At 44.4% G+C, this 25,354-nt stretch overlaps 1 protein-coding gene across 3 annotated transcripts; it reads right to left on the bottom strand.

The window, feature by feature from the left end:
* Positions 1 to 63: 63 nt before the first annotated feature.
* Positions 64 to 25,227, bottom strand: DPM1 (dolichyl-phosphate mannosyltransferase subunit 1, catalytic). Of its 3 annotated transcripts, XR_005883994.1 has the most exons (10): positions 25,047 to 25,215; positions 22,811 to 22,910; positions 14,595 to 14,628; positions 11,486 to 11,562; positions 11,376 to 11,401; positions 8,412 to 8,507; positions 5,340 to 5,408; positions 3,868 to 3,982; positions 2,720 to 2,925; positions 64 to 267 (listed from the first exon to the last, which is right to left on the bottom strand). XR_005883994.1 is itself a non-coding variant. In XM_040981306.1 (9 exons), the coding sequence occupies exons 1-9, from the start codon at positions 25,205 to 25,207 to the stop codon at positions 2,821 to 2,823; spliced, it is 783 nt and encodes a 260-aa protein (XP_040837240.1). In that variant the 5' UTR covers positions 25,208 to 25,227; the 3' UTR covers positions 2,361 to 2,820. The 3 variants fall into 3 exon arrangements, 2 of the variants coding, with proteins under 2 accessions (XP_040837240.1, XP_040837241.1); XM_040981306.1 differs by lacking the exon at positions 64 to 267 and having other exon boundaries at positions 2,361 to 2,925; positions 25,047 to 25,227; XM_040981307.1 differs by lacking the exons at positions 64 to 267; positions 5,340 to 5,408 and having other exon boundaries at positions 2,361 to 2,925.
* Positions 25,228 to 25,354: the final 127 nt, after the last annotated feature.

The following is a 25,354-nucleotide window of genomic DNA, read 5'->3' as shown; positions in this document are numbered from 1 at the left end:
AGGGCAGCCCGGACGGCCCCACGTGCTTGCAGGGCGGCGCGCTCCTGGGCTGGGCAGCAGAGGCAAGGGGCAGGGACATCAGCCTTAAACGAGGCGTGAGAGCCTCGTGCTTCACACCCCGACTCGTGATGAGACACAGCCCTGGGGCGGCCCAAGCTCTTCTTGGTGGGGGCAGTGCGTGGACAGGGTCAGAATTCTACAGGAGGTCGCTGTCGTGCCCAGATAGGCCATTCTTTCTTCAGTCAGTGATGGACTCTCCTCCTTGGCCTGAGAAAAACAAATGGGAGCCCCAGCGTTGGGAAATAGGCACAGCCTTAGGGCCCATACTTGGGAGCCGTAGGGATTAGGGCTGGTGCTCGACTGTCCCAACTACTACCTGACCTCCCATTGCTGAACACACTTTTATACCAGACCGCACCTGACAGCTTGCCATTCGTTAAATGTACTGCAAATAAATGCCAAGTGTGATTAACCATGCCCCTGTCTTCAATAAATAATCTGTAAATACAACCGTCTTTTCTGTTTCACTTTGAAAAGAGCTTCAAACCACACTTAACATCACCAAAGCCAACTCAACTGCATGTAGTGTATAAATTGTGGTTACACATACTTCAATGTCTAAGGCTTCAATTAGAAACTATACCAAACTATCTTTGCATCTGCGATCAAATATATCTGTAAAAGCCAAATCAAGTGTTTCTGTGGAAAGCAAAAGAGATGAAAAGGGGAGAGGCAAAGCAGGCAACTCCTAGGACTAGAGATTACTAATTATTGGCTACAGGAGACATTAAATAAGAATGTTTTTGTTTTCCTTAGACACTCATATTTCATACATAACACAAATACAGCAGAGAACATCTGGATTTCATCCATGGCCTCATTTATGGAGCAAAAGTGACGCTAGCTTCAAACTTGAGTATTTAAACTCACCTAGGTGTTTAAGTTATCAACTTTATTATCACAAGGCATCTACATTGTCCAGATTCTTTTCTAAATGGTTTCCAAAAAATGATCCAAAAGCTTCCCTTGTCCCACACTCTAAATCCGACCAGCAAGGATGGCAGTAAAGAGGGCAGCTTAGTGCCTCTAGTGAGCTCCAGAGGAGGATCTCTAATTTCTGCTCCATACACTGGGTATTAACACACTTTAGGGGGCTATCATGAATTAAGCTGCTGCCAGCAATGCTGGCATTCCACACAGGCAATGGTTCAAGTCTGGGCTGCTGCTCTTTGATTCAGCTTCCTACTTAATGTGCTGGGAAGGTCTTCAAGTGCCTGCATCCAAAAGGGAGACCCAAGGCAGCTGCTGACTTCAGCCTGGTCAAGCCCTGGCTCTTGTGGCCACTTGGGGAGTGAACCAGCAGATGGGAGAGCTTGTCCTTCCTCTTTGTGGAGCTCTGAGATAAATAAATCAAAACTTGAGATTTAGGGTAGAAAATATATCCTAGACACTCCCCAAATAATGAAATTATTATGTTTCTATAATCACAACTTAAAACCAACTTTACAGACACTAACTTTCCAGTTGCTACCAATGAAGCCACTTGTCAAGGGTCTCTGGGTACACCAGCTAAGCAGCCGCAGGAAAGGCAGAGAGCACAGCAGGGCTCTTACCATAATGGGTACTACAGGTTCAACAATGAGCACAGAGGAGAGGTTTTATGCAGAAAATCGTGCCAAAGTATTTGATAATCTAGTATTCATTTCTGGTAGGATCAGAGAAATATAAATGGAAGCAGACTTTCATGAAAATGTAGTTATTAGGATTCTTATCTGCTAAATATGGCTATTAAAATCACTGAGACACATCTTATTTAGAAAGAAAAATTAACTTAAGCATATTTGCTCAAAGAAATGTCTTTCTTCACTTTAAAGATACTGTAGGATCCCAAAGTCATGCCACAATTAAAAATTCTTGTTGGCTGCACACCTGCTTTAGGGAGGGTTCCTACCAGGAGCGTCTGAACTGCCCCCATAGAGCAGCTAACCAGTGCTGACAGCTCCTCTGGAATGCAGAGCTCCGGAGGAGATTTTTGTCATGTTAATGAGGACAAGAGCTCCACCGAGGGCCTTGTAATTCTGTGAAAACAAACGTTTTTAGAAAAACATCTTTAAAGTGATTCAGTACAAGCTTTCAAAAATCACTACAGCAGCCAGGCTTACGTGTGAGTGTCATCAGTATTTGTCCTTATTAATAGATGTTATCACTCAAAAGAGAAAAAAGTCTATGCTACTAGCTGCTACCCCGCTGCTTCCCAATTCACAATATAAGGGGAGGAGACTTCGCTGGTGACCAAGATTCTCCCAACTGAACATCATGCCCCAAACGTACTCTTCAATCTAAGAAATCAGAGACACACATTTTTAAGTAAAATCCAGAAATCTAATTTTTAATTCATATGGAAACTAACATAATTCATACATGTTCCTAAACTTTATCTTACTTCTAATATGAAGCAGATATAAAGAACTAGGAATCTAGTTTATATAAAAATTATCACAAAACACTTTCTCATGCCAGAAATACTGGATTGGCATGCTCTAATAAAAGCAGTATTTTATGCAAAAAAATCTATATGTATTTATTCACAGATCTTAATATAGCGAAACACAAAGGAAAGTTGAGACCACTGCTCATTCAACCAGTAACTTTAAAATTATTTAATTTGAAATATAAAATGGACTTTCTCCAGAACAGATCTGCATGGATTTTACCTTACCTTATCGTTAATGCTCTAAGAGTACATTTTATAAACATCAGTGACCAGGATTCTTTCATGTTTAAATTGAAGTGGACATGACAAGCATAAAGGAGTAACTTTCATGTCGTTGCAAAAAGAGTCAATAATCCTTTCAAGAAAGAGACTATCTCATTTCCTCCCAACTTGGATTCACCATAAACACGATCCACAAATGATATTGGAACCTAGTGAAAAAATATATGGTAAAGTCAGTCTTCAAACAACCAGCAGGACGTCTAGCAGCTGTCCAGCCACCACTCATCCCACAGACCCGGGCAGTCCTGGAGCAAAGGCTCCTGGAAGGGGCCGCTGCACCTCCTAATGTTCAAATTCACCAGCCCACGTGCCCTGACTCACACGCTAAGCTGCATTTCAAGAAAAAACTCTAATTCATAAGCAAAATGGCAGGCTGAGTTTGGTGCAGTGCTTAAGCCCTGCCTTGGGGCACTCTGCCTGGTATCAAGAGTGCCAGCCTCCTGGGAGGCAGCTGCAGCAGCAGAGGGCTCTAGCACCCAGGCCCTACCAACTACATGTGGTCCAGCTTCGGCCAGCTCCAGCCCTAACCCCTCCACCCCTGCCTGTTTTGGGCATATCAGAGTGAACCACTGGAGAGCAGATCTTTCAGTCTCTGTCTCCCTGCCTTTGAAATAAAAAATTTAATGTAAAATGCCTTGCACTGCACCCCCATCTGTAAAATTTAGCTACTGCTGCAATTTCAGCATTGAGTTAAAAACTTTACACGAGAGAACTGGCATTCTAAGGAAACTATTTTCTTGTAGTTAACGCTTTAGTGTTATATGAGGTCTTCCAAGAAAGCTCATTAAGCAGTCCTGAATGCTACAAACTCCCAACCTCCTACAATCCCTGGAAATTTTCATTTATACACCAGCAATGGGCACAACAGACTCAGTTTAAAGTGTGAGCTTCTGGCTGGGGTTCGAGAAGGAGCAGCAGACTTGGCCTGTGGGCTGACCAGGCACAAGAAAGCCTGACAATAAGAAGTGGATTTAAAAAGAAGTTTCCTCTATTTAACTCTTGGTAGGCCTAATTTTAGTTATGAAATAAAAACCTTTTTTGTACTTTCTCTTCTGAGGAACATGACATAGGATTTAACACCAACTGCATACCTCACCAATGGTATAATTCAGCTGTCTTGCCCGAACAATCATCTCCATTTGGAAGACGTAGCCTTTAGAAACACATTTTTCTATTAATTTCTGCAGAACCTCTTTTCGATATAATCTGTAAGAAAGCAGAATATATGTAAGTACCTAGGTAAATATAGTTACTTATTTACATGGATCTTACTTAAAAAAAAAGATCCTGGTGTTTACAAAGCCTTAAACTCTCACCACTGGAACACAGAAAAGTTCACATTGTTGGTGACTGCTACATTTGTGCTGAACAAGAAACACCATGAAATACTTATCGAATATTGTGGAGTAATTCTGAAAATGAACGCTCAGTATCTTCAGAGAACCATCTTCTTATCTATACTATCAGCAACTGTTCAAATGCTGCAAAATGAATTATATGACGCAGAAACTCCCTGGAATATCTGGTTGAGTTTCCTTGAACTGCGTGAATAGGACAGGCCACAGGTGACAGTGAAGAACCCAGAACAGGTGAACAAGCCAGAACCCAGGAGTCGACAAATAAATAAATACATAAGTCTTTAGGGTAACAGTAATTTCCAAGACACTTATTTCTCTTCATTGCCACCCCTCTCTTTTACATTATCCCATAGTATCTTTAAAATTATGGCCAATGAAATAAAACCATACATTGTTAGGAGTCAAGGTATTTCTTTGTTATGAAACAACTTTATGTAAGACTACAGCTTTGAGGAGATTCTTTTTATCATTTTGTAAGACACCACTTTACAAAACAATTTATTATTTTGATATTCATTACAAAGGTGAGGAGTTGCAGACCCATGTGGACCTCCAATTAAGAGTGCAGAGGATCAGGGTAGTGGGTAGACGAGTAAGACAAATAAGTGTTTGTTTTTCCAGCTAAAGACACCCCATCTTAAGTCTAACTAATTAAGGACAAGAACTTTATCCAATAGCAATTTACAATTTAATATATTTACTTAATAAACCGCTACTTTTATTAGAAAACAAACTTTTTTCTAATTCTGAAACGAACAGATTTATTTTTATCTGCGTTTGGCTACCCAGCCTGCTCTTCCTGGGTCTCCTATTGTTCTCCACCTCCTACCCTTTCTCCTGTGGTCCAAGGGTGATGAGGTACCTCACTACCCTCCTAGCTGCATCCCAGCCATGGCAGGTGGACAGCATCTCATGAATGCCATTCTCTGCACTGTTGTTACTGGACAGTGAGAAACCCTCATCACATCCATCACACGATTCCTCTGCTTGAGTCTGGATCGGAAGGGGTACACCTGCAGCCCCTGAACCCCCAAACTCAAGCTGGAGCCCCGTGCGGCAGGCACACCTCCCCAAGCCACAGCTGCCAGTTTCCTCAAGTGCAGTATGATCAGCCTTTGTTGGAAGCCTTTGTATTTTTCAGTATTCCAGAACAAAAACAAAGTAGAAGAAATTTAGGCAAGTTATAAATACAGGCTGCACAGTACCTGAAGCTTCCTGTTAGATCAGACGCTCCTGGTCTCAGTAAAACCTGAGTGATAAAATTGGCCCCACGGCTGTCAAATAAAACAAATATCCTTTATCAAATGCCATCTACAAACACAAAATATATGCAAAAGTAGAGTGCTACAAATGTACAATTTCACAAGTTAGTTTTCTAGAACAAGAAATATTTATTCAATGAAAATAACAAAATTACATTTTCAGAACATAGGAGTTCTATGCTTTGACAGTGAAATTCAGAAGAAATAACATAGTAACAATGCTTAATTCTGGTTAAGATTAAAAAGGTGATAAAACCATGTTCATGTTTATCAACATTGCTATGCAGAATTATGCACGTACATTAAAGAGCTAAAAATCAGGGACTCACTGAAGTGTTTCCTTCTCATGCCCCAAAACACACAAAGGGCAGTCTTCATCTAGGGCCACAACAAAATGACATATCCCCAGTCCTGGGGAACAGCAGGGGTCAGTGGGTTTGGGGGTTCTCTGAAAAGTGACCAAAAGCTCACTCCATGAATCATTCGGCTCAGTTGATCTAACCAACAGCACACAATGCGAAGTGTGAACTAGGAAAATCTCACAGCTCTGTGGAGGCTGGGAAATCCAAGGTCAGGGCCAGCTGCCCTGCTTCCCATGAAAGTTCCTATGCTGGCCTCCCAGAGCAAACTCTTAGCATGTGGGCAAGCCCCTGGTGGAGGAAAGGGATGCAAGCTCCACCGCCTCCACTCCTGAGGGCACTACTAATCCCATTAGCTGACCCCTCCCCTAGGGGTGCTAAGGCTTCATTCAGGAATTCTAGTAAAACAAAAACACTGGGTCCCTAACAAAACCTTAGGGCAACTGTTTCAGGCTATCCAGCAGGGGCTAACTACAGGTGATTAACAGCGTTTATTAACATTTCCAAAGGATCACTGTCATTGACAGACAAAGGTATGCTGGAGATAAAGGCTTTTTCTCTAAAGCTCAGGCCTCCCCATCCATTTCCTTCCAATAGACTTAACATTTCAGAAATATAATTTTATCTCCCCAAAAATGTAGTTAAGCACAGGAGTATGTGTGCACACTCATTCACACACGTATTCAAGCGAATGCATTTTTAAAATGGGTTCTTCTCTAGTTCTGGACCCTGCCCATGAGACACGCCTACAAGGCATGCAGACATTAACAACTAACAAACTGAACCAAATAGCTAAAAGGTGGTGAAGGGGCTGGCACGTGTCACAGCACATTAAGCTGTCACTGGGGGCACCGGCAGGACCCTGGCTACTCCACTTCCGACCAGCATCCTCTAGTGTTCCTGGGAAGCAGTGGAAATGGCTGAAGTACTGGAGTTCCTATAACCCATGTGCCATTCCTGCTTCTAGCCTTGTGCCTGGCCCAGCTATGGCGGCCGTGGGAAAGTGAACCAGCAAACGAAGATCTCAGTCTCCATCACACTGCCTTCAAATAAACCTTAAAAACCTCTAAACTTCTTTACATATGGCTGCAACATGTCTCTGAGACTCCCCAGTTTTAAATAACAGACGATTGACCAGAGACCAGTCACTTGTTCTCAACCTTGGCTTGCAGACTAAAATCCATCCGGAAGGCCTGCATATGGAATGGCAAGGATTTTGATGCATTCCTGCAGGTCAGCAGTGTGTGTGGGCGGGGGTGGGGGGAGGGTGTGTGGAGATGAGCAGGGCAGGATCCCAGTGCTCAACAGAACTGAAAGCCACATCTTAGCCCATCACGACTGTCAGGAGGATTAGCTCTGAGTGTTCTAAGTGACTGTCCTAAGCTCATCAGGTAACAGGTGGCAATGCGTTACTTCAGTAGCATCAACAGGATTCACAAAGTTGGTGACAAAGCACATTGTTAGGAGAACTCATCCTCCTACCAGCTCAGGGAAGTAGGTGAGGTAGGTGAAAAGCAGACAGGAAATCTTCATGGTCTTCTCATCAAAAAACTGATCCTTTCCCCCACACCTGGATTATGGAGTCTCGACCAACAGATCTTGGGTGAGCTTCAAGGGCCGATGACTCCAGAGGTTACGTAGTTTGTTTCTGCACTACTGGACACTGTCCTTAGAATCCAAGGATGCCTGTCTGGCTTGCAGGAGGCGTCCCAGGGGCTGTCTCAGGCCTGCCAGCAAGGCTGCCCTCAGCTGCAGGAACCATCAGGAATCCAAGTCATCAGAACTCAGGTCACTATAAGTCACTAAGCTTTGGAGCGGTTTGTTCAGTTAACTGAAGGCTCCAACAACAGGTTTCCTTCCATCTTCTAATGAGAGAAGGGTAACTGAGCAAAGTAAAACAGGCAAGGACCACCCAAGATATAACAGGACCAACAAGAAGGAACCCTGGTCTGTGTGACTCCCAAGGCCCACTAGAATGTTGCGAAAGGAAAGCTGACATCATGGACTATTTTTATGTAGTTAAAATTTAAAATAGAAATGTGAGGAGAAATCTTCCTAAGCCGCAAACCACCACCAAAATGTGACCAAATCAAAACCGAAGGCCTGGGCACAGCACATTAATCCTCTGCCTACCAGTGCATACCACTTGGGTGCTGTCTGTGTCCTGGCTGCTCCACTCCTCATGAGCTAGCTGCTCCAGTTCTCTTCTTACGGCCCAGCAAGGCAGCAGAGGATGGCCAATTCCTTGAGCCCCTGCACCATATGGGAGGCCAAAAAGAAGCTCCTGCTTTTGGATCAGCTCAGCTCTGGCTGTTGTGGCCATTTGCAGAGTGAACTAGCAGATGCAAGGCCTTTCTAAAAGTTGTCTTCCAAATGAAAACAAAAGCAAAAACCTAAAAGTCTAACCATAAACCTGAACTAGCTCCAAAGGTTCCTGTGATCAACGCTCAATGAGACACAATGAGAACTAACCACAGATAGAACTATATGTAAAAGCAATCTACAAATATTTACTGGCATTTATAATTTGATCCCACAAACCCCAAAGCAACAACTTATTTTAATGTCAATATTTGTTACAGACACATTTCTAAAACAAAGCACACCCATATTTCTAGTACTTGCAATAATGGAGAAATCACAGTAACGAACATACCTTATTAATTTTCTTTTCAAATCCCAGCCATATACACCTCCATTTCCTTTATAGCGAGTTCCAGAGACAATATCAAAATTTCCTTCCTTTTGCTTCCTGTAGGAAAACATAAACTAGTTGTCGATTAAAAACAGCTACTGAGGGACTGGTGGAATGTACAACTAATTAATCCTCTGCCTGCAAGCACTGACATTCCATATGGGCGTTGGTTTGTGACCTGGCTGCTGCACTTCCCATCCAGTTCTCTGCTTATGGCCCGGGAAAGCAGCAGGGGATGGCAGATAGCCTTGGGACCCTGCAGAACAAGGGGAGATCAAGAGCCTTTTGGGTTTGGATTGACTCAGCTCCAGCCATTGCAGCCATTTGGGGAGTGACCAAGGAGATGGAAGATCTTTCACTGGCTGTCTTTCCAATAAAAATCACTGTCTTTAAAAACAGAACAAAACAAAAAGCTACTGAGCACTGAACAGATATTTTCATGAACTACACAAAAACTTTCAGAGAAGCAGAGAAAAACACAATGCTAAACAAAAAAATGGGACAAAGAAAAGTACTGAAAAATCTTCCGAAGTGAGATTTTCCAACCTGAATCTTTTTGATTCCTTTTTCCTTCTCAAACTACAAGGCAGTGGACATTTTGTCTTGCTCTGTACTCTGAGTCCATCCTGCAGTGTATTAGTTGCATGCTGTCAGCTCTGTCTGATTCACTCTGATCTTGCCCTCCCTCACCCCATGCCTCAGTCTTGGGACTTCTCTTCCTACTGTGTAGGAGTCTTAGTTCTGTTTATGACACTGGAATTGAGAAAAGTACATGTGTGACTTGGTTACTGCCACCTGAACAAGTTACCATGGCGTGAAGGGCATCCCCACAGGTCAGCACCAGACTATTGCATGGTCTTTCAGAGCTGCAGAAACAGCTCACACACCTTTGTGGCTGTTGTCACAAGAGAGACACAATGAATCAAGCTACAAAAAAATCACCAAGACACTCTCACTCTTCATGTGGAAAACACTGGGACTGCCAAAACAACCAACAAGCATTTTTCATTCTAATAGACACTGCCAGAAACTACTTTCCAAAAATGCAAGAGTAATATTTTCTTTGCCAATATTTGAGTTTCATTTTTAAATTTTGAATTATTTTTTATTTTAGAGCATGCTTATTTTTACCATTCCATTGATGGCACTACTAAATCTTTTTCTAAGACTTATTATTTGAAGGGCAGGACTAGAGAGTAGACACAAAGGGGTTGGTGCAGCAGCTTAGCAAACTGATCCTGCAGGACCAGCATACCATACAGAAGTCAGTTCCAGTACTGGATGCTCCACATTCGATCAAGCTCCTTGCTTACACGCTGGGTAAGCAGCAGAGATTGGCCCACATTTTCAGACCCCTGTACCCACATGGGAGACCCAGAAGTAACTCCTGGCTTTGGATCAGCTCAGCCCTGCTTGTTGTGGCAACTTGGGGAGTGAACCATCGAATAGAAAAATCTAGTTCCTGTTCTTTCTCTAAATTTTTTTTTTAAGATTTATTTTATTTTCATTGGAAAGGCAGATATACAGAGAGGAGAGACAGAGAGGAAGATCTTCCATCCGATGATTCACTCCCCAGGCGGCCACAACAGCTGGTACTATGCCGATCCGAAGCCAGGAGCCTCTTCCAGGTCTCCTACACGGGTGCAGGGTCCCAAAGCTTTGGGCCGTCCTTGACTGCTTTCCCGGGCCACAGGCAGGGAGCTACATGGGAAGCGGGGCCGCCAGGATTAGAACCAGCGCCCATATGGGATCCCGGGCTTGCAAGGCGAGAACCTTAACCACTGCGCCATCACGCTGGGCCCTCTCTCTCTAAATTTTTTAAATAACAATAAATATTTAAAAGATATAGAAAAAAGAAAAAAAAAAAAAGACAGCTATTGAACAAGGACAAGAAGATCTCCCCAAGAAGCCGTTAAACTTATCTGGACTATAACATGCTGGACTCTATCTATGCTTGGTATATGCTTGCAATGAAAAATCTCAACTAAACTTGAACTGTGGTTATGCAACAAGGTGGAGGAATCCACCATGGGGGGAGGGTTAGGGGGAATCCCAGTACCTATAAAATGGTGTCACATAATACAATATAATTAATAAAATTTTAAAAAGAAAAAAAAAAAAAAAAAAAAAGACAGCTATCTTCCATTCACTGGGTCATTTCCCAAACAGCTACAACAGCCATAGCTGGCCAAGCTAAAGCGAGGAGCCCAGAGCGTCACCTGGCCCTCCCATGTGGACACAGATATGCAAGTCCTTGGGGTCATTCTCCAATTCCTTCCCGGATACATTAGCAGGGAGGCAGACTGGAAGTAGAGCAGCCAGGCCTTACACCCAAATGGGATGCAAGCATCTTAGGTGGCAGCCTAATCTGCTTGGCACAATACAGGCCCCTCAAGTTTTTAATTTTGATAAATGAATGGGTCATGAAATAACTAGCAACTAGTTATTTAAATTTGGATTTCCTTGACTGTATTCCAGAAAGCTCATTTTCTTTAGTGTCTGTGAGCTGTTGGACACAGCCTGTTTTACTTGTCCCATCTGGCTTACAGAAGCCAGAGACTTCTGTGTATTGGAAATTGAAGCAGAAATGGTCTAAGGTGACTTCTTCACTCAGAGAGCAAAGAATGAGCAGCAGTTGGTCATTAGTGAGCAGGGTAAAAATCATCTCATTTCAAGACTTAATCTCATCCACCAGGAAGTGACTTTCCATTTTTTCCTTATGTATCTGTTGATCTCGCTCTTTCAGAGTTTCTAAAATATATCTTCACAGCCCCAGATCTATATTTTTTAATGATGCTCAAATCTGTCAATTTTTAATAGAAAACTTTAAATAGCATCTGCATTTCAGTATAAAAATGCCCAAAATCATTATAAGGCAAACAACTTCAATGTGAATTCTTCTCCCATATTAGAAATAATACCTACCTAATAAATTCAGGAATAAATTTTGGCTGAAATTTAGAAAGAATAAATAGTTAAATCAGTAAAATAGGCCAAAATCCTCACAAATAACCACTAAAGAATCTCTCACTCACATGGTGTGAAAGATCAGCATCCATTATAATGATATAGTTTCCTGTAGCATGCTTCATTCCATGGATGTACGCAGTTCCTGGAAACCAAAGTGTTTATGAACAAGAATCACCAGAAAAGCTTTAGAATACTCATGAATGGGGGAGAAACTGCTTAGTACCAGAAAAGCAAACACTGGTCCTCTAAAAGTAACAGTCACAAACTGGGAACTCTTCTCCTTAAGTATACAGTCAACAGGATGGCAAGGTCAAGGTAGCTGGCTACCTATTCCCCATTCAAGAGTAAATTTAAGAGGAAGATCAAGAGCCAGTACTATGGCCCAGCTGCCACCTATGATGCCAGCATCCCAGGAGTACTGGTTCCTGTTCCAGTCACTCCCCTTCAGATCCAGCTCCCCACTAACACATTGGGAAAACACCAGCAGGTGATCTGGGTATCTGGGCCCTGGCTCCCGTGTGGGAAACCAGGTTCCTAGCTGCTGGCTCGGGTTGGCCCAGCCTCAACTGTGATGGCCACCTGGGGAATGGACAAGGAGATGGAATCTTTCTTTTATCCTCTCTGCAACTGTCCTTCGAATGAATAAATCTCTTTTAAAAAATCTTACTTATTTCAGTTTAGCAAAGAAATAATACCAAAGATCTTCCATTATGTACAACAATCACACTCTGATGGTTCAAAACAACACCGTTACTCAAGTCTACATAGGCATTCTCATGTGAACTGTGTAACAGAGACTAATATACTGGGAAGTAAGGGTGCACTACAGTAAATTTCTCTGCTCCTGAGTAAAAGTAGGACGCCCAAAGAAGCATTTAAATATACCTTTAGAGTATGATACTAGATTTTCTACTTTTGCTTATACCCACCATGTCATGATACACCTTAAACAGCAGAAGGTTAAACTTGTAACTATGACTAAGGGATAAACTTATAATTATGACATGTACTGATATGAGGAAATATGGTGGGAGGGGAAGATGTTGAGGGAGGAATCTTGACACAGAACTGTACCAAGGAAAATAAGAAAAAAAGGGAAGAAAAGTCCAGCGACAGCTTTCCACCAGTGCTCCAGCGTCTCAGTGTCTGCCGTGACACAGCAGAGCAGAGGCTGGGCCTCTGCTGAAGAGAACCCTGCTGACCATGGGCTTCCTGCTGTACCTCCACTGTCCATTTCAGAAACCCTAAAGCATTCCCAACTTGTCCCCCAATTTCCTAAGCTGCAACAGACCACATCTCAGGAACTGGCACCACCCACCAATTTCTCATCTCTAAGTCTGGCGATGCTCTTTGGTTTCTGGCCTTTACCAAGGACTTCTAACGTGTAATGAAGTCCTGGTGAGCCTGGATCCAAGCCATTCAATCCCTTGTTTCACCTGAAGCACTACATCCTGATGCCTGGCACACAAACCAACAAGTTTCTCTGCATATGTTCTTCCCAATACTCCAATTCCACTTCCTCAAAAGCATCCCAAATATCTGATTCTGGAAGCCTGATACACTAGGCTCTTGCTCCAGTATTTGAGGTCAAAGACATAGTTACTCAGTGACCTTCATCCCACGGTCCCTCACAAAGGGATTTGACAGGACAACATAGCTTATCAGGAGTGAGACTCAGAGGAAGTAGTGGAGGGCCTTCCCCAGGCCCAAATCATCACAAGGAGCGGACTCCAAGAGTGACCCTGACCTCATCTGACCCCATTATCAGCTATCCACGGATTTGTGTGTTATCACTAGCTGATCAGTGATTCTTCTTTCATGTCAACTTCCAGGAATTTCAATGCTAGACGATCTCGTGGATTCTGATATTCAGAGGATCTTCAGAAGATCAGATTTCAATTTTACGAAGTGGTGTTTTCTCCATACTCCCCAAATCTTCCATTAAAGGTATCTCAATCCCAAACATGAGCAATTGCCACCAACAGCAACAACTAAAGCTTTACCTTAGACACAATGAGCTTACTGGGCATTTTTCCATATCAAACGTTGGAAAATCCTTCCTCCTCCTCTTTTCTTTTTTTTTTTTTAAATTTTATTTTTATTGGATAGGCAGATCTCCCACATAGGTGCAGGGTTCCAAGGCCTTGGTTCGTCCTCTACTGCTTTCCCAGGCCACAAGTAGGGAGCTGCATGGGAAGTGGACCAGCCAGGACCTGAACCAGCATCCATATGGGATCCCAGTGCATTCGAGGCAAGGATTTAGCCACTAAACTATTGTACTAGGCCCTAATCTTTCTTTCTTAAAAATCAAAGTAAGTTGGAAGCCAGCACTAAGGCATAGAAGGTTAAGTCTCCAACTGTAGTGTTAACATCCCATATGGATGCAGCTTTGTATTCCACTTCCAATTAACCTTCTTGCTTATGGCCTGGGAATACAGCAGAGGATGGCTCAAGTTCCTAGGACCCTACACCCACTTCTGGCTTTAGACTGAGTCAGCCCTGCCCACTGAGGCCATTTAGGGTGTGATCCAGCAGATTCAAGATCTCTCTTTGTGTCATTCCTTCTCTCTGTAACTCTTAAAAAAAAAAAAGTTAAAGAGAAAATAACTGTTTGCACTTAAAGCTGAAACACGTTGCAAGGTGTATGGCTACGGCAATGTGCTGGTCTGAGACGCCTGCCCTCACTCGTTCTCTGGCCCCTTCCTATCCGGTGCTCTTGTCATCTGGCTCTCAACTCTGGGCAGCAGAGGCCAGAAGAGAAAGGGGCCTCCCACCCTCTCGGCCCATAGCACAGTGGGTTTCTCCCATGGTTCCATGGCTATAGCCCCACCCTCTGGACATGCACTGCTCTGTCCCTGGGAACGTTAGTGCCCTACAGCCATTACTAAGCTCCCAGGAGCTTTGCTATTCCACTAGCTGCTTAGCAATTCTTCCACCATGTAACCAGACGCCCTGCAATAAATTCCTTCTCCTGAAAGACTCAAGGCAGCAGTGGGACCTGCCTGAGACAGGCAAGCCAAGCCTCACTAGTTGACTATCATTAAGATCATTACTAACCCTCCAAGGAAGTTATACTGTATCTTGCCCTGTTCCCAGTGGGAGAATTCACACTGGATAATTGCACCAAAGGCACAGCAGGCATGGGGGCGGGGACTGGCTGGCAGCTCTCCTTACCTAGTCCCAGCTTCTTCTCTCGAGGCCTCAGAAGCTACAGGAATAAAAAATGGCAAGTTAACACTGACAAATCCCAACTATGTTTAACTCTATTTCATTAATATAAGTGAAGTCATTTTTAACAGAAATATAGCTACACAAATCAAACCTTAAGGCATCTTTTGCCAAAAGGGGGTTTGGGGGAAGCACGTGGCTACAAACCAATAGTTTTTGCATACAAACTTTTTTGGCGCCATCCACCATTTTACACAACATACCTTGATTTGTCACAATGTGTTATTTTAAACAATAGTATGCTTCTTCCTAAATAAACTGAGCCCTTAATTCATTATTCTTCACTTTCTCAGAATACCTGATACTGTGTTTTTTTCAATTCGCTTTGTGATTGTAAATATTGACAAATAACTCTTCCTCTGTCAACTTACCTTGTTTTACACTTTTTAAAAGAAAGATTTATTTTTATTTGAAAGGCAGATTCAGAGAGAGAAGGACAAACAGAAAGATCTTCAATCCACTGCTTCTTTCTCTAAGTGGCCACAATGGCTGGAGCTGAGACAACTGGAAACCAGGAGCCTCTTCGATGTCTCCCAACACAGGTGCAGGGTACTCAAAGGGGAGCTGGATGGAAAGTGGAGCAGTCAGAACATGAACCAGCACCCATATGGAATGCTGGTACTGCAGGCAGAGATTAGTCAGATGAGCCAATCCAATGGCCCCAAATTTTCTTTTTTAAATTCATTGATTCAAACTGCATAGACACAGGAGGGAGATCTTTCCTCCACTGGTTCAATCCTCAAATGGCCACAACAGCCAGCACAGGGTCAGGATGAGGCCGGGGGCAGAAGCTTCACCTGGGTCTCCCACGCCGGCAGGGACCCGAGCACTTGGGGCATCATCCTCTGTTACTTCCTCAGGGAACTGCAGGTGGTGGCTTTACCTGTGGTGCCAGCTCCTTGAACAAGCTCGGGCAGTCCATGTAACATTTCCAACAAAAAGGTTGGGCTGTCTGTCTTTAAGATCTATTTCTACTGGAAAGGCAGATTCATTGACAGAAAGATCTTCCATCCCCTGGTTCAAAGCCCAGCCACAATGTCCAGAGCTGAGTGAATCCAAAGCCAGACGCCAGAAGCCTCTTCTTGGTTTCTCACATGGATGTAGGGTCCAAAGGACCTGGGCCATCTTCTGCTCCCCTCCCAGACCACAGCAGCAAGCTGGATGGGAAGTGGAACAGCCGGGACCCACATGAAATGCTAGCACTTTAAGGTGGAGGACTAGCCATAGTGAGCCACGCCATCTGCCACGGTTCTGTTTTCTTACCAACTGTCAATCATTCAGCAGCCTTTGTTACCTTTTTGCTTCCTATCTGGATCCTGACTTTATTGTTCAGGTTTTTCCCTTTAGGGTAGAAACCTGCTAAGGTTCAGGCTTAGCCAGTTTATTTTATCCTCAATGTTATTTCCCAAGGTGTAGCAGGTAGCCTCAGATCAAAAATCCTACACAAAGAGTCTTCAGTTTACCGCAAGCAGAGTGGATTATATTTGAAAGTTTAAGAAAATGTATACAGCCTGCTCTAAGTCTTGCGAGGAACAAAAACAGATAAAAACACATTCCTGTCTGATAAGAGACCATAGAGTAAGGCAGTCAGTCAGTCTTCCATAACAGTGAAGGAAAAAAGCTACAACCTTTGGCCTAGTGGTGACCAGTGGTTCCGGGGAGCCCAGTGGGTGTGGGCACACCCACAATCCACATTCAGTTGTGTAGATTTGAGTTCTGGTTCTGCTCCAAGGTCCATTTCCTAGAAATGTGTGCTCAAGGAGGTAATAGATGATACCTCAGCGGTGGGTCCCTGACACCCATGTGAGAAAACTCATCTGTGTCTCTGGCATCTCACTTCAGCCAGGTCCAGCACAACTAGCTGGTGCAGGCATTTTGGGGAATGTTCTAGTAGTTTATTAGTCCCCCGAGTTTCAGAATATTAAGAAAGAAAGAGACAGACAGGAAGGAAAGAAGGAAGAGAGAGAGGGATTTCTGGCTCCTGTTTCAGCTCTCGCCATTGCAGTCACTTAGGAAGTGAATCAGTGGTTGGAAGATCTTCCTTTCTGTGTATCTGACTTTGCAATAACAATAATAATTATAAGAGGAAGGAGGAGAAGGAGGAGAAAGAAAGAAGTTATAATATGAAGATGTATATACAGACAAAATACTGACCCCATCTGGTATTTGCCCTGAAAAACAGAACTTTAAATTTAAATGTTCATCTGATATCCCCCATTACTCTGTTTCAGCTGAAATTATTTTATCACTCATATTTAGATCACTCAAAAGTTACATAAATTATTAACAATATTGCAAAAATTATGGAACAGTTATAGAAAATGCTGTGCTCTGGTGAAAAAAGATCTCCAAAACAGAATAATGACACAGAAGACTGCACTGATGCTGAAGGCAAACCCCAGGTCTGCCTCTGTGGCTCGGCAAGCTGCACCACTGCCTGTGACCCAGCTTCCCCTATCAATGCTGCTTTGAATTGCAGCTCCTCTACTTCCAACCCAGCTCCAAAATCCTGTGCTGACCAGCAGACAGCCCAACTATCTGGGTCCTGCCAACCACGAGGAAGACCAAGATTGACTTCCAGCCCTTTTCATTACAGCCACTGCAGAACGAACCAGTGAAGATTCTCTGAAATTCTGCCTCTCAAATAAAAAAGAAAGCATCCTTCCTTTCCCCCCCAAAAATCACCATCCAGAAAATGTAAACATACAACAGAACACACAAGCCATGCATGTACGTGCACACACACAGACACACAGGGACACAACCACACACTGAACTGCTCACCTCCCAAGGGCAGGAAGAACTAGGTCCAGAAGAAAAAAATCAACATTGCCCAGAAAGGAGTTTCTTCTTCATTTGTAACTTCCAACTGCCCATACTCCATTTGCTTTACCTGTACTGACCATCCCCACCCCCGACCCACGAGGGGGTGACCAGCAGGGCAGCAATTAGAAGCCACACTGCTTTGCTGGAATCTAGTTTCCCTGCTCAGCCTCAAGTGCGATCGAGGACAGGAGAGGCGGACAAGCAACAGAGCCTCCCGGTCTTCAGGGACAGCAGAGAATTCATGGAAAGTGTTGCCTGGAGTGCTGAGCACCACTCCTTACAGGAATCTGGCACAGTTGCTGATAAAATACTGCGTATCATCTGACAAGAACTTTGCAAACATTTTTATTATTGAAAATCTTGGAAAAAAAACTTAGAAAACACTTCATGTTATTTTACTAAAACATGTGTCCAATTTCTAATTTGCTTTATATTTACTGCATCAAAGGTATATACAGGGACCAGTGTGGTAGCCCAGTGGCCGAAATCCTCGCCTAGCATGTGTCAAAATCTCATATGGTCACTTATTTGTATCTCAGTGGTCCCGCTTCCCATCCAGCTCCCTACGTGTGGCCTGGGAAAGCAGTCCCAAAGGCTTAGGATCTTGTACCCGTGTGGGAGACCCAGAAGAGGCTCCTGGTCCAGCCCTGGCCATTGCAGCCACTTGGGGAATGAATCAGTGGATGGAAGATTTTCCTTTCTGTATATCTGACTTTGCAATAAAAATAAATCTAAAAAAAAAGATGAAAGAGAAACCAACATTAGCAGCTGGCAGTCCGTTTCTTTAAAAACAACAACAAAAATGGCATATACAATTTGAAGGCTATGAGAGTGTTCCCAGGTGACACTTCAGACAAATTATAATCAATTTATACCAAGATGAACAGCTTGAGTTTTATTATATTTCCAAAACCATTAAACATTTAAACAGGGGCCAATATTAGGCCTGAAGGCTGAGACCCGCTGTTGAGGATGCCCACGTCCAATCAGAGCATCTGGGCGCGATGCCTACGCCCACAGCTCCTGCCAAGCAGACCCTGGGTGACAGCAGTGATGGTGCAAGTTATCCTGCCACCCACATGAGAGCTGGAAATAAATTTCCTGGCTCCTGGCTTTAGTCCCAGCCCAGGCCAGGTCACTGTAGCCATTTGGGCAGTGAACAAACAAATAAGGACCAAAAGATTAAAAAGTAAGAAGATGTCTTCAGCTAAGAATGGCTAATGGTGAATCTGGCGTGATGCCTCAATGGTTAAATTCTCACCTTGTAAGCTCCAGGATCCCATATGGGTATGCCCCATGTTCATGTCTCGACTGTTCCACTTCCCATCCACCTCCTGCTTTTAGCTGGAAAAGCAGAGGAAGATGGCCCAAAGCCTTGGGACCCAGAACACACAAAGGGAAACCAGAAGAAGCTCCTGGCTCTGGATCAGCTCAGCTCTGGATTTTGCAGCCATTTGGGGAGTAAACCACTGGATGGAACATCTCTCACTCTCTGTCCCTCCTCTCTATAAACCTGTCAAAGAGATCTTTAAAAAAAAATTTAGAAGGAGATGCAGAGGAAGAAGGAGAAGTAGAGAAGTCTTCCATCTCTTCATTCCCCAGCTTCAACAGCCAGGACAGGCCGGGCTGAAGCCAGGAGTTTCTTTTGGGTCTTCCCTGGAAGGTGACTTAGCCGGTAGCCTCCATTTCCTGACTACAGAATATTAAAAATACATCCTCCTTGTTTTCTTTTCAGCCGGTTTGAAAGGCAAGTGGATGAAGCTTCCGTGTTGACAATTCTGTAAGATTGTGTTAAGACTCACTGTTCCACAACTGCTTCTCAACTAAACATACAAGCAGCACTTCAAATGAGTAAATCACATTTCTGGCACTGCCTTTCTTTAAAAAGGTCAATTTCTAGTTTAAATGATTTACAGTCATAAAAGGACAAATGATTGGGGGAATCTTACTTTGTACTAAGGAAAGGATGAGTGATTGATTTTCTCTCACCATTTTGAATTTTACTGAGTTGAGAAGAAAAAAGAATCCTTTGAGGACAATGTAGTTTTAGAGATTCCCTAAAATCAACTATGTTATGGCTGATTAGTTATGACTGAAGCATTCAAAACGCTGCCAAGGTTCTGTGTTCCCAGGTTAAAATTGGTATAAAAGTCAGAGTATTTTATGGACAGAAATGTGAATTAGCGCCTTTGGTCCAGGGCTTCTAGAAGAGAAGCAGGGGGAACGTTAGGCCAAAAACATGAGCACAGCATCACCGGAAATATTTGCTAAATGACTGAAACTTGTCAATTTTTCATCTCCTCCTATATTCCTATATTTAGGGAAATTTTCAGAGAGGACTTAAGGTGTCACAGACTGAAAAACCCATCAGTACAGGATGGTCCCATATGGGACCCGACTGTTCCACTTCCCATCCAGCTCCCTGCTCATGGCCTGGGAAAGCAGTACAGGATGGCCCAAAGCCTTGGGACCCTGCACCCAAGTGGAAGACCTGGAGAGGCTCCTGGCTCCTGGCTTTATATTAGCTCAGCTCCAGCTGTTGCGGACACTTGGGGCATGAACCAGTGGACGGAGGATCTTTTTCTGTCTCTCCTTCTCTGTATTCTAATAAAAATCAGTAAAATCTTTAAAAAATAATAATAAAGGCTCTTCTTTCTACCAATGGCTTTCTATTGTGGGAAAGACCAATTCTACCCCTAGATACACTTCTGGCTGCCCACTGGGAGGGAAGGTGTTGCTGGCATCTGGCAGAGGGAGCCCAGGGATTGTGGAACATTCCATGAAGAACAGCATCTCACAGCAAAGGAGCATCTGACCCCAATAGCATCAAGGGAGAGAAACACTGGTCCACAACAAATTACATATATCAACCAAAGAAAAAAAAGACCCAGTGCCTACCGAACATCTTCTAACCTAATCTTGTACTTGCACTGCATGTCTCCACGCTAAGTTACCAAAACAAGAGCGCACAGCTATATCCGACCATATACAGATTCATGGAGCTGATGCTGTGCTAGTGGCACCAGTTTCGGTCCCAAATGCTCTACTCACTCTCCAGCTCCCTGCTAACACTCTGCGAAAGCAGCCCAAGGGCCTGGGATCCTGCTCCCACGGGAGAGCTGGGCAAAGCTCCCGTCTCCAGGCCCTGGCCTCTTCAGTCCTCACTGATAGGGTCGTTTTGGGAGCGAACCAGGGAATAAAAATTGTCTTCCTCCCTCTTTCTCTCTTTTAATTCCATCTCTATAACTTTCAAATGAATAAACCAATTATTTTTAAAATAAAATTCAAGAAGCCCTAGTGAAGCTCCATGCCTGGATTGTGCACAGTGGATGCCGCGCGCAAGGGGTGAGCTGCTACTCGGGCCCAGTGCGCCATTTGGCGCTAGGCTCTGCCTGCTGGCCGCCCGGCCAGGGAGCTTTGGGAATCTCATTCTTTGATTATTGCTTAGGTAGCTCCATTTCGAACCCTCAGTGCTTTGTCAATGGGAATCAATCCCAACGTTCCCAATGACAGTTAATTTTCCTCAGATGAACCTGTATTTAATACTATTTCTAACGAAGTGTTGTGAAAAATTGCAATCCCTAACATATGGTCAAAACCTTGTGCTACTCAGAAATGGAGCGGGAGAGCAGGGAAGTCTCCCATTCCCCTTGAAGGTGTGAGGAAGTCATGTAGTGTAACCTACCAGGAACAAGGCAGGTAACCTACAGAGAATAAACTCAAAACAGAATGAGACAATAGTAAAAACACTAAGACATACAGGGGGCAATCAAAAGCAATCCTAGCAACCTAATAGGTGGTCACTTGCGCAGAGCAGGGGAGGTACCGAGTGGAGCAGGTGCACAGGAGGCTTGTGTCCCAAACCTGGAGACTCCTGGATCCCCACCAAGGACCGACAATACGGGCACCAAGGACTGCATCCCAACTGCCAACAGGGGGAACTGGAATGCCTTCGGAGGCCGAGAACTCGGAGGACATTCCCCCCACCCTTCGGACCCACCATACGGGATGGAAGAAGCCTGAGCCCTTCATCGTGGGACTGAGAGCCTCCGGAACAACAGACAGGAACCCTGAGTGGTCCTCAGAACCAGAAGAACAGTAAACCTCCTTCGGAATTGGGGAGAGGAGCTTTCTCTAGCCCTCGCTTGGTTCCAGCTTTGGGTCCTCACCCTCTCTGCAATGACTACTGGGGTTGCTCCAGAGCCCGCCCTCCAAACACACACACAAGTTAGAATAGATAGGCAGAGAACAAAAAAGTAAGCCTGATGACCATAAATTCATACACACTTCACTAGGGAGGACACGAAGATTAAGCACTCCTCAAGAAGGTAGTGAGAATTTCTCTGCATACCCCCACTAAACCGTTTTCCATCTCAATTGTTGAAATGTCATCAAAGTAGTCACAGGAAGTGGTTAGGAACTTACTTACTCGATACTATGTCAGTTCCACAGTGTTGTGTACTGTTGCTGATGTTATGTTGGGGCTTGTAACTGACCGGGATTTTACTTTGTTGGCTCTGTGTACCAGAGAGGGTCTCCCCAAGAAGCTGCTGAACTTATCCAGACGATGAGAGGATGCACTCTATGCTAGGTATAGGCTCACAGGGAAGGAATCTCAACTGAACTCAAACTATGGACACGCAACGGAGTGGAGAAATCCACCATGGGGGGAGGATGGGGAGGGAAAGGGGGAAACTCCAGTACCTAAAAAGCTGTATCACATAATGCAACGTAATAAATTTAAAAAAAAAATAAATAAAATTTAAAAAAATAAATAAAATTCAGGAAGCCACTGCAAAATATACTCTAGATTTTCCCAGGTTACTGCTACAAATAAGCTTCCAAAGGAAAAAAAAAACCTTAAAGTATGAGATTCAGAAAATCAGTCTATCCCACAAGACTGTTCCAGAGATTCAAATGAAAATGCCAGGTGCTCTGAGGATCCAGCCACGTCACCATGAAGAGTCCTATTTCTCACCTACAAACTCAGCTGCAGGCAGTGTTCTCCACCGAAACTGAAAACACCAAGAGAAACACAGCAAAAAGGAGCAAGACACGCGCACCCAATTCCAGCCAGCTCCACACTACTCCACACTTTCATCTGGCCCTTTGAGAAAATGAAAACACATGCCATCCGTTCTTTTGCTGTAAAAGGACCACTGACTCAGCATACCAGAGGGATGTACCATTTAGAACAATGACAATGTACTTGAACGTCAACAGCTGTAAAGTGCTGTTGCAGTTTCAATGCAACCACAATGCACTTTAGCACTGCTCATGTCTCACCTTCCCACCACACAAACACAACTCACACGAGAGAAAAATGTTGAACTTACAATTTTGTCTGACCCGTAGATTTTCTCCAGCTGTTCAGCAACGTCTCTCGTCCCATCTGGGCTCCCATCATCTATGATTATAATTTCATAGTTGATTCCACTAGAACAGAAAGAGTATATTCATACTCAGACGGAATAATCACTTTTAAAACATTAACTTTTAAACTATTAACTCTTCGCCCATTAGTTGCTATAGAAAGATCTATGTCAAGTGAGATCAAACAGTTGTACTCCATCTGCAAATGTTAGGGTGGAGTCCTGATCCCTAAAGCACACTCACAGAGGACGTAACTTTAGTCAAGGAAAAAAAAAAAAAAACGTGTGTGGGTGTACATGCTCAGATTTCACTCAAAATTTTACATACCTAGTTTGGAAATGGAATTCAATCTTGATTACATAAAACATCTCCTAGCTGGCACTGTGGCACAGTGGGGAAGCCTCCACCTGCAATCCTGGCCACCCTATGCCAATGCAGACTTGTTCCGCAGATCCAGCGCCCCGCTAACGTGCCTGTGAAAGCAGCCTAACACAGCCTCACCCATGTGGCAAACCAGCATGGAGCGCCTGGCTCCGGAATTTGGTGTTGCAAATCAGTGCATAAAAGGCATCTCTTTTTCTGTAACTTTCAACAAATGAATAATATATACACACTTTTAATCTCGAAAGTACTTTAAATGGTAACTTGAATCAAACTGTGACCATTCTTCTCAATCAAATCCCAAGAGACTGGCAATCAGCAATAAATTTCAACCCCCTTAGGAAAACCCAGTTTAGAAGAGTAACTTCAAACCACCACTTCAAACAGCTGTTATCTATCTTTCCACATTATGGGGAAAGCAAAAATAAGAAAATAAATAAAAGAATCAGAAAACAGATCCCAGGGCTACTTTCTATCAATTTCCACTACAAACACAGCCAGTGCAGCACCTGGAGGAACAGGGGATCTCCCAGATACCCCCGCCAAGGAAAGTAAGAGGAAAGACTAGGAGGCACAGATGAAGTCCCACTACCTAACACCTCCTCCAGGTACTGCTTCTAGCAAGTACGCAAGGGACTCACGCATTCTACTGCAAACAGCTTTAAAGTCAGTTCCACTAAAATCTCAACAGAAGAAAGCCAAACTGCCTGTTCTCCCAGTTGAATGCAATGACCGCAGCTGCCCACTGGGCTCCAAGCTGGTCCCATGCCAGAACAGGCAGGATAACAGCTCCAGGAAGTTTCAAAAGAGATGTGTTGCGTAAACAAAATGGAGATTCATTCATAAAGGAAAATGACTCCTCCATCCAGCTTCAAAGCAGCCGGGGCGCCAGGCTGCTGCGGTTACTCTGACTGCAGCCTTAAGACTAGCCACCTGTTTTGCTCACTAAACCTCATTCTGAGCTGTTGAAAAGTCACCCAGAAACCACCGAAAGAAAAAAATCACATTAAAAAAAGGGGCATAAAATCAAACTACAAGCCCGAAACAAGACTGGCTACATGACGGTTAATTTTTCAAATCTGGAAAGAGCTTGCAAAAATCAAAACAAAAAAGATGGAAGAACCAACTAGGAGGGAGAAAAAAAAAAAGGTAAGTGAGGTTATATACAAGGATCTGGTCAAATAAATGCAAAGAGCCATACGGATATTCTAAATAATCTGTGCTTGTGTCGAGGAGGGGAAAAAACAAATCCAAAAGGTTTCCACAGCAGGATTCCTATTTCACTATAAAACAGGCTACTCCCTAATAACACTTCGTAACCACATCTTAAAAAAAAAATTGCGTAACGCGTCCAAACTCCCACTCTGAAAACCTCCAATCTCGACCGACCCCGACAAACAACCGCCAACGACCCCCTAGGGGTCCCTGCAGCGAGCTCCGGAACCGACTCACGCTTACATAAGCTGCGGGCGTCGGAGCTCCCGGCCCGGGCCGCAGGTCCCGTGCGCCCCAGGCGAGGACCGAGCGCGGGGTACCGGCCTCACTCGCCCCTCAAAACAAGGGCGGCCAGACCCTTCCAGCGAACGGGGAAGAAAAACAATAACAATCCATCAGAGACGCGGGAGGGGGGCGGGGGCGGAAGGACAAACGGGAATCTTCGCCAGGAACCGCGAGGGCGGGGTTGGGGTTAGGGTTAGGACCCGCGTCCGCCGCGCCCTCCCGGGCCCGGTGCGAGAGCCCGGGGCCGGGCAGGGCGGCCGCGCGCGGCCAACGGCCGACACCCAGCCCGGTCCCCGGAGAGGGCGGCCGCCGCGCTACCTCTCGGAGAAGCTCTTCACCAGCAGCCACACGATGAGCGGCAGGTTCTCGCGCTCGTTGTAGGTCGGCAGAAGAACCGAGTATTTGTCCCCCGGCCCGGCGAGACTCCCCGCCGTTCGCCCGGAACCGGGCAGCGTCCGACTCCCTTCCGCGGAGGCCATGGCGGAACTGCGCGAGGCGCCGGAAGAAGAATGACGTTAGCGGAGCCCAGAGAGGTGGCGGGTCGGACCGTACCAAATTCAAAAGGGGGGGAGAATGACTGTCCTTTAGTTCCTGAATCGACAACCTCTGTGAGGACTAGTGGAAAT

This window comes from Ochotona curzoniae, unplaced genomic scaffold (genome assembly GCF_017591425.1).
Source record: "Ochotona curzoniae isolate NIBS_2020 unplaced genomic scaffold, NIBS_Ocur_1.0 contig_3520, whole genome shotgun sequence".
Classification (NCBI taxonomy): Eukaryota; Metazoa; Chordata; class Mammalia; order Lagomorpha; family Ochotonidae; genus Ochotona; species Ochotona curzoniae.
Note: the sequence above shows the minus strand (reverse complement) of the source record. Positions and strands in the feature narration are given on the sequence as shown.

Bases quoted from the DNA above. Each gene is read 5' to 3' on its own strand.
- DPM1 (XM_040981306.1), bottom strand. From the start codon at position 25,207: ATGGCCTCCGCGGAAGGGAGTCGGACGCTGCCCGGTTCCGGGCGAACG. The intron at 11,563-14,594 runs GTAAGGAGAGCT...TTTGGTTTCCAG, and splicing joins AGAGAAGAAGCTGGGACTAG to GAACTGCGTACATCCATGGA. The intron at 2,926-3,867 runs GTATGCAGTTGG...TTTTTTCACTAG, and splicing joins TGAATTATACCATTGGTGAG to GTTCCAATATCATTTGTGGA.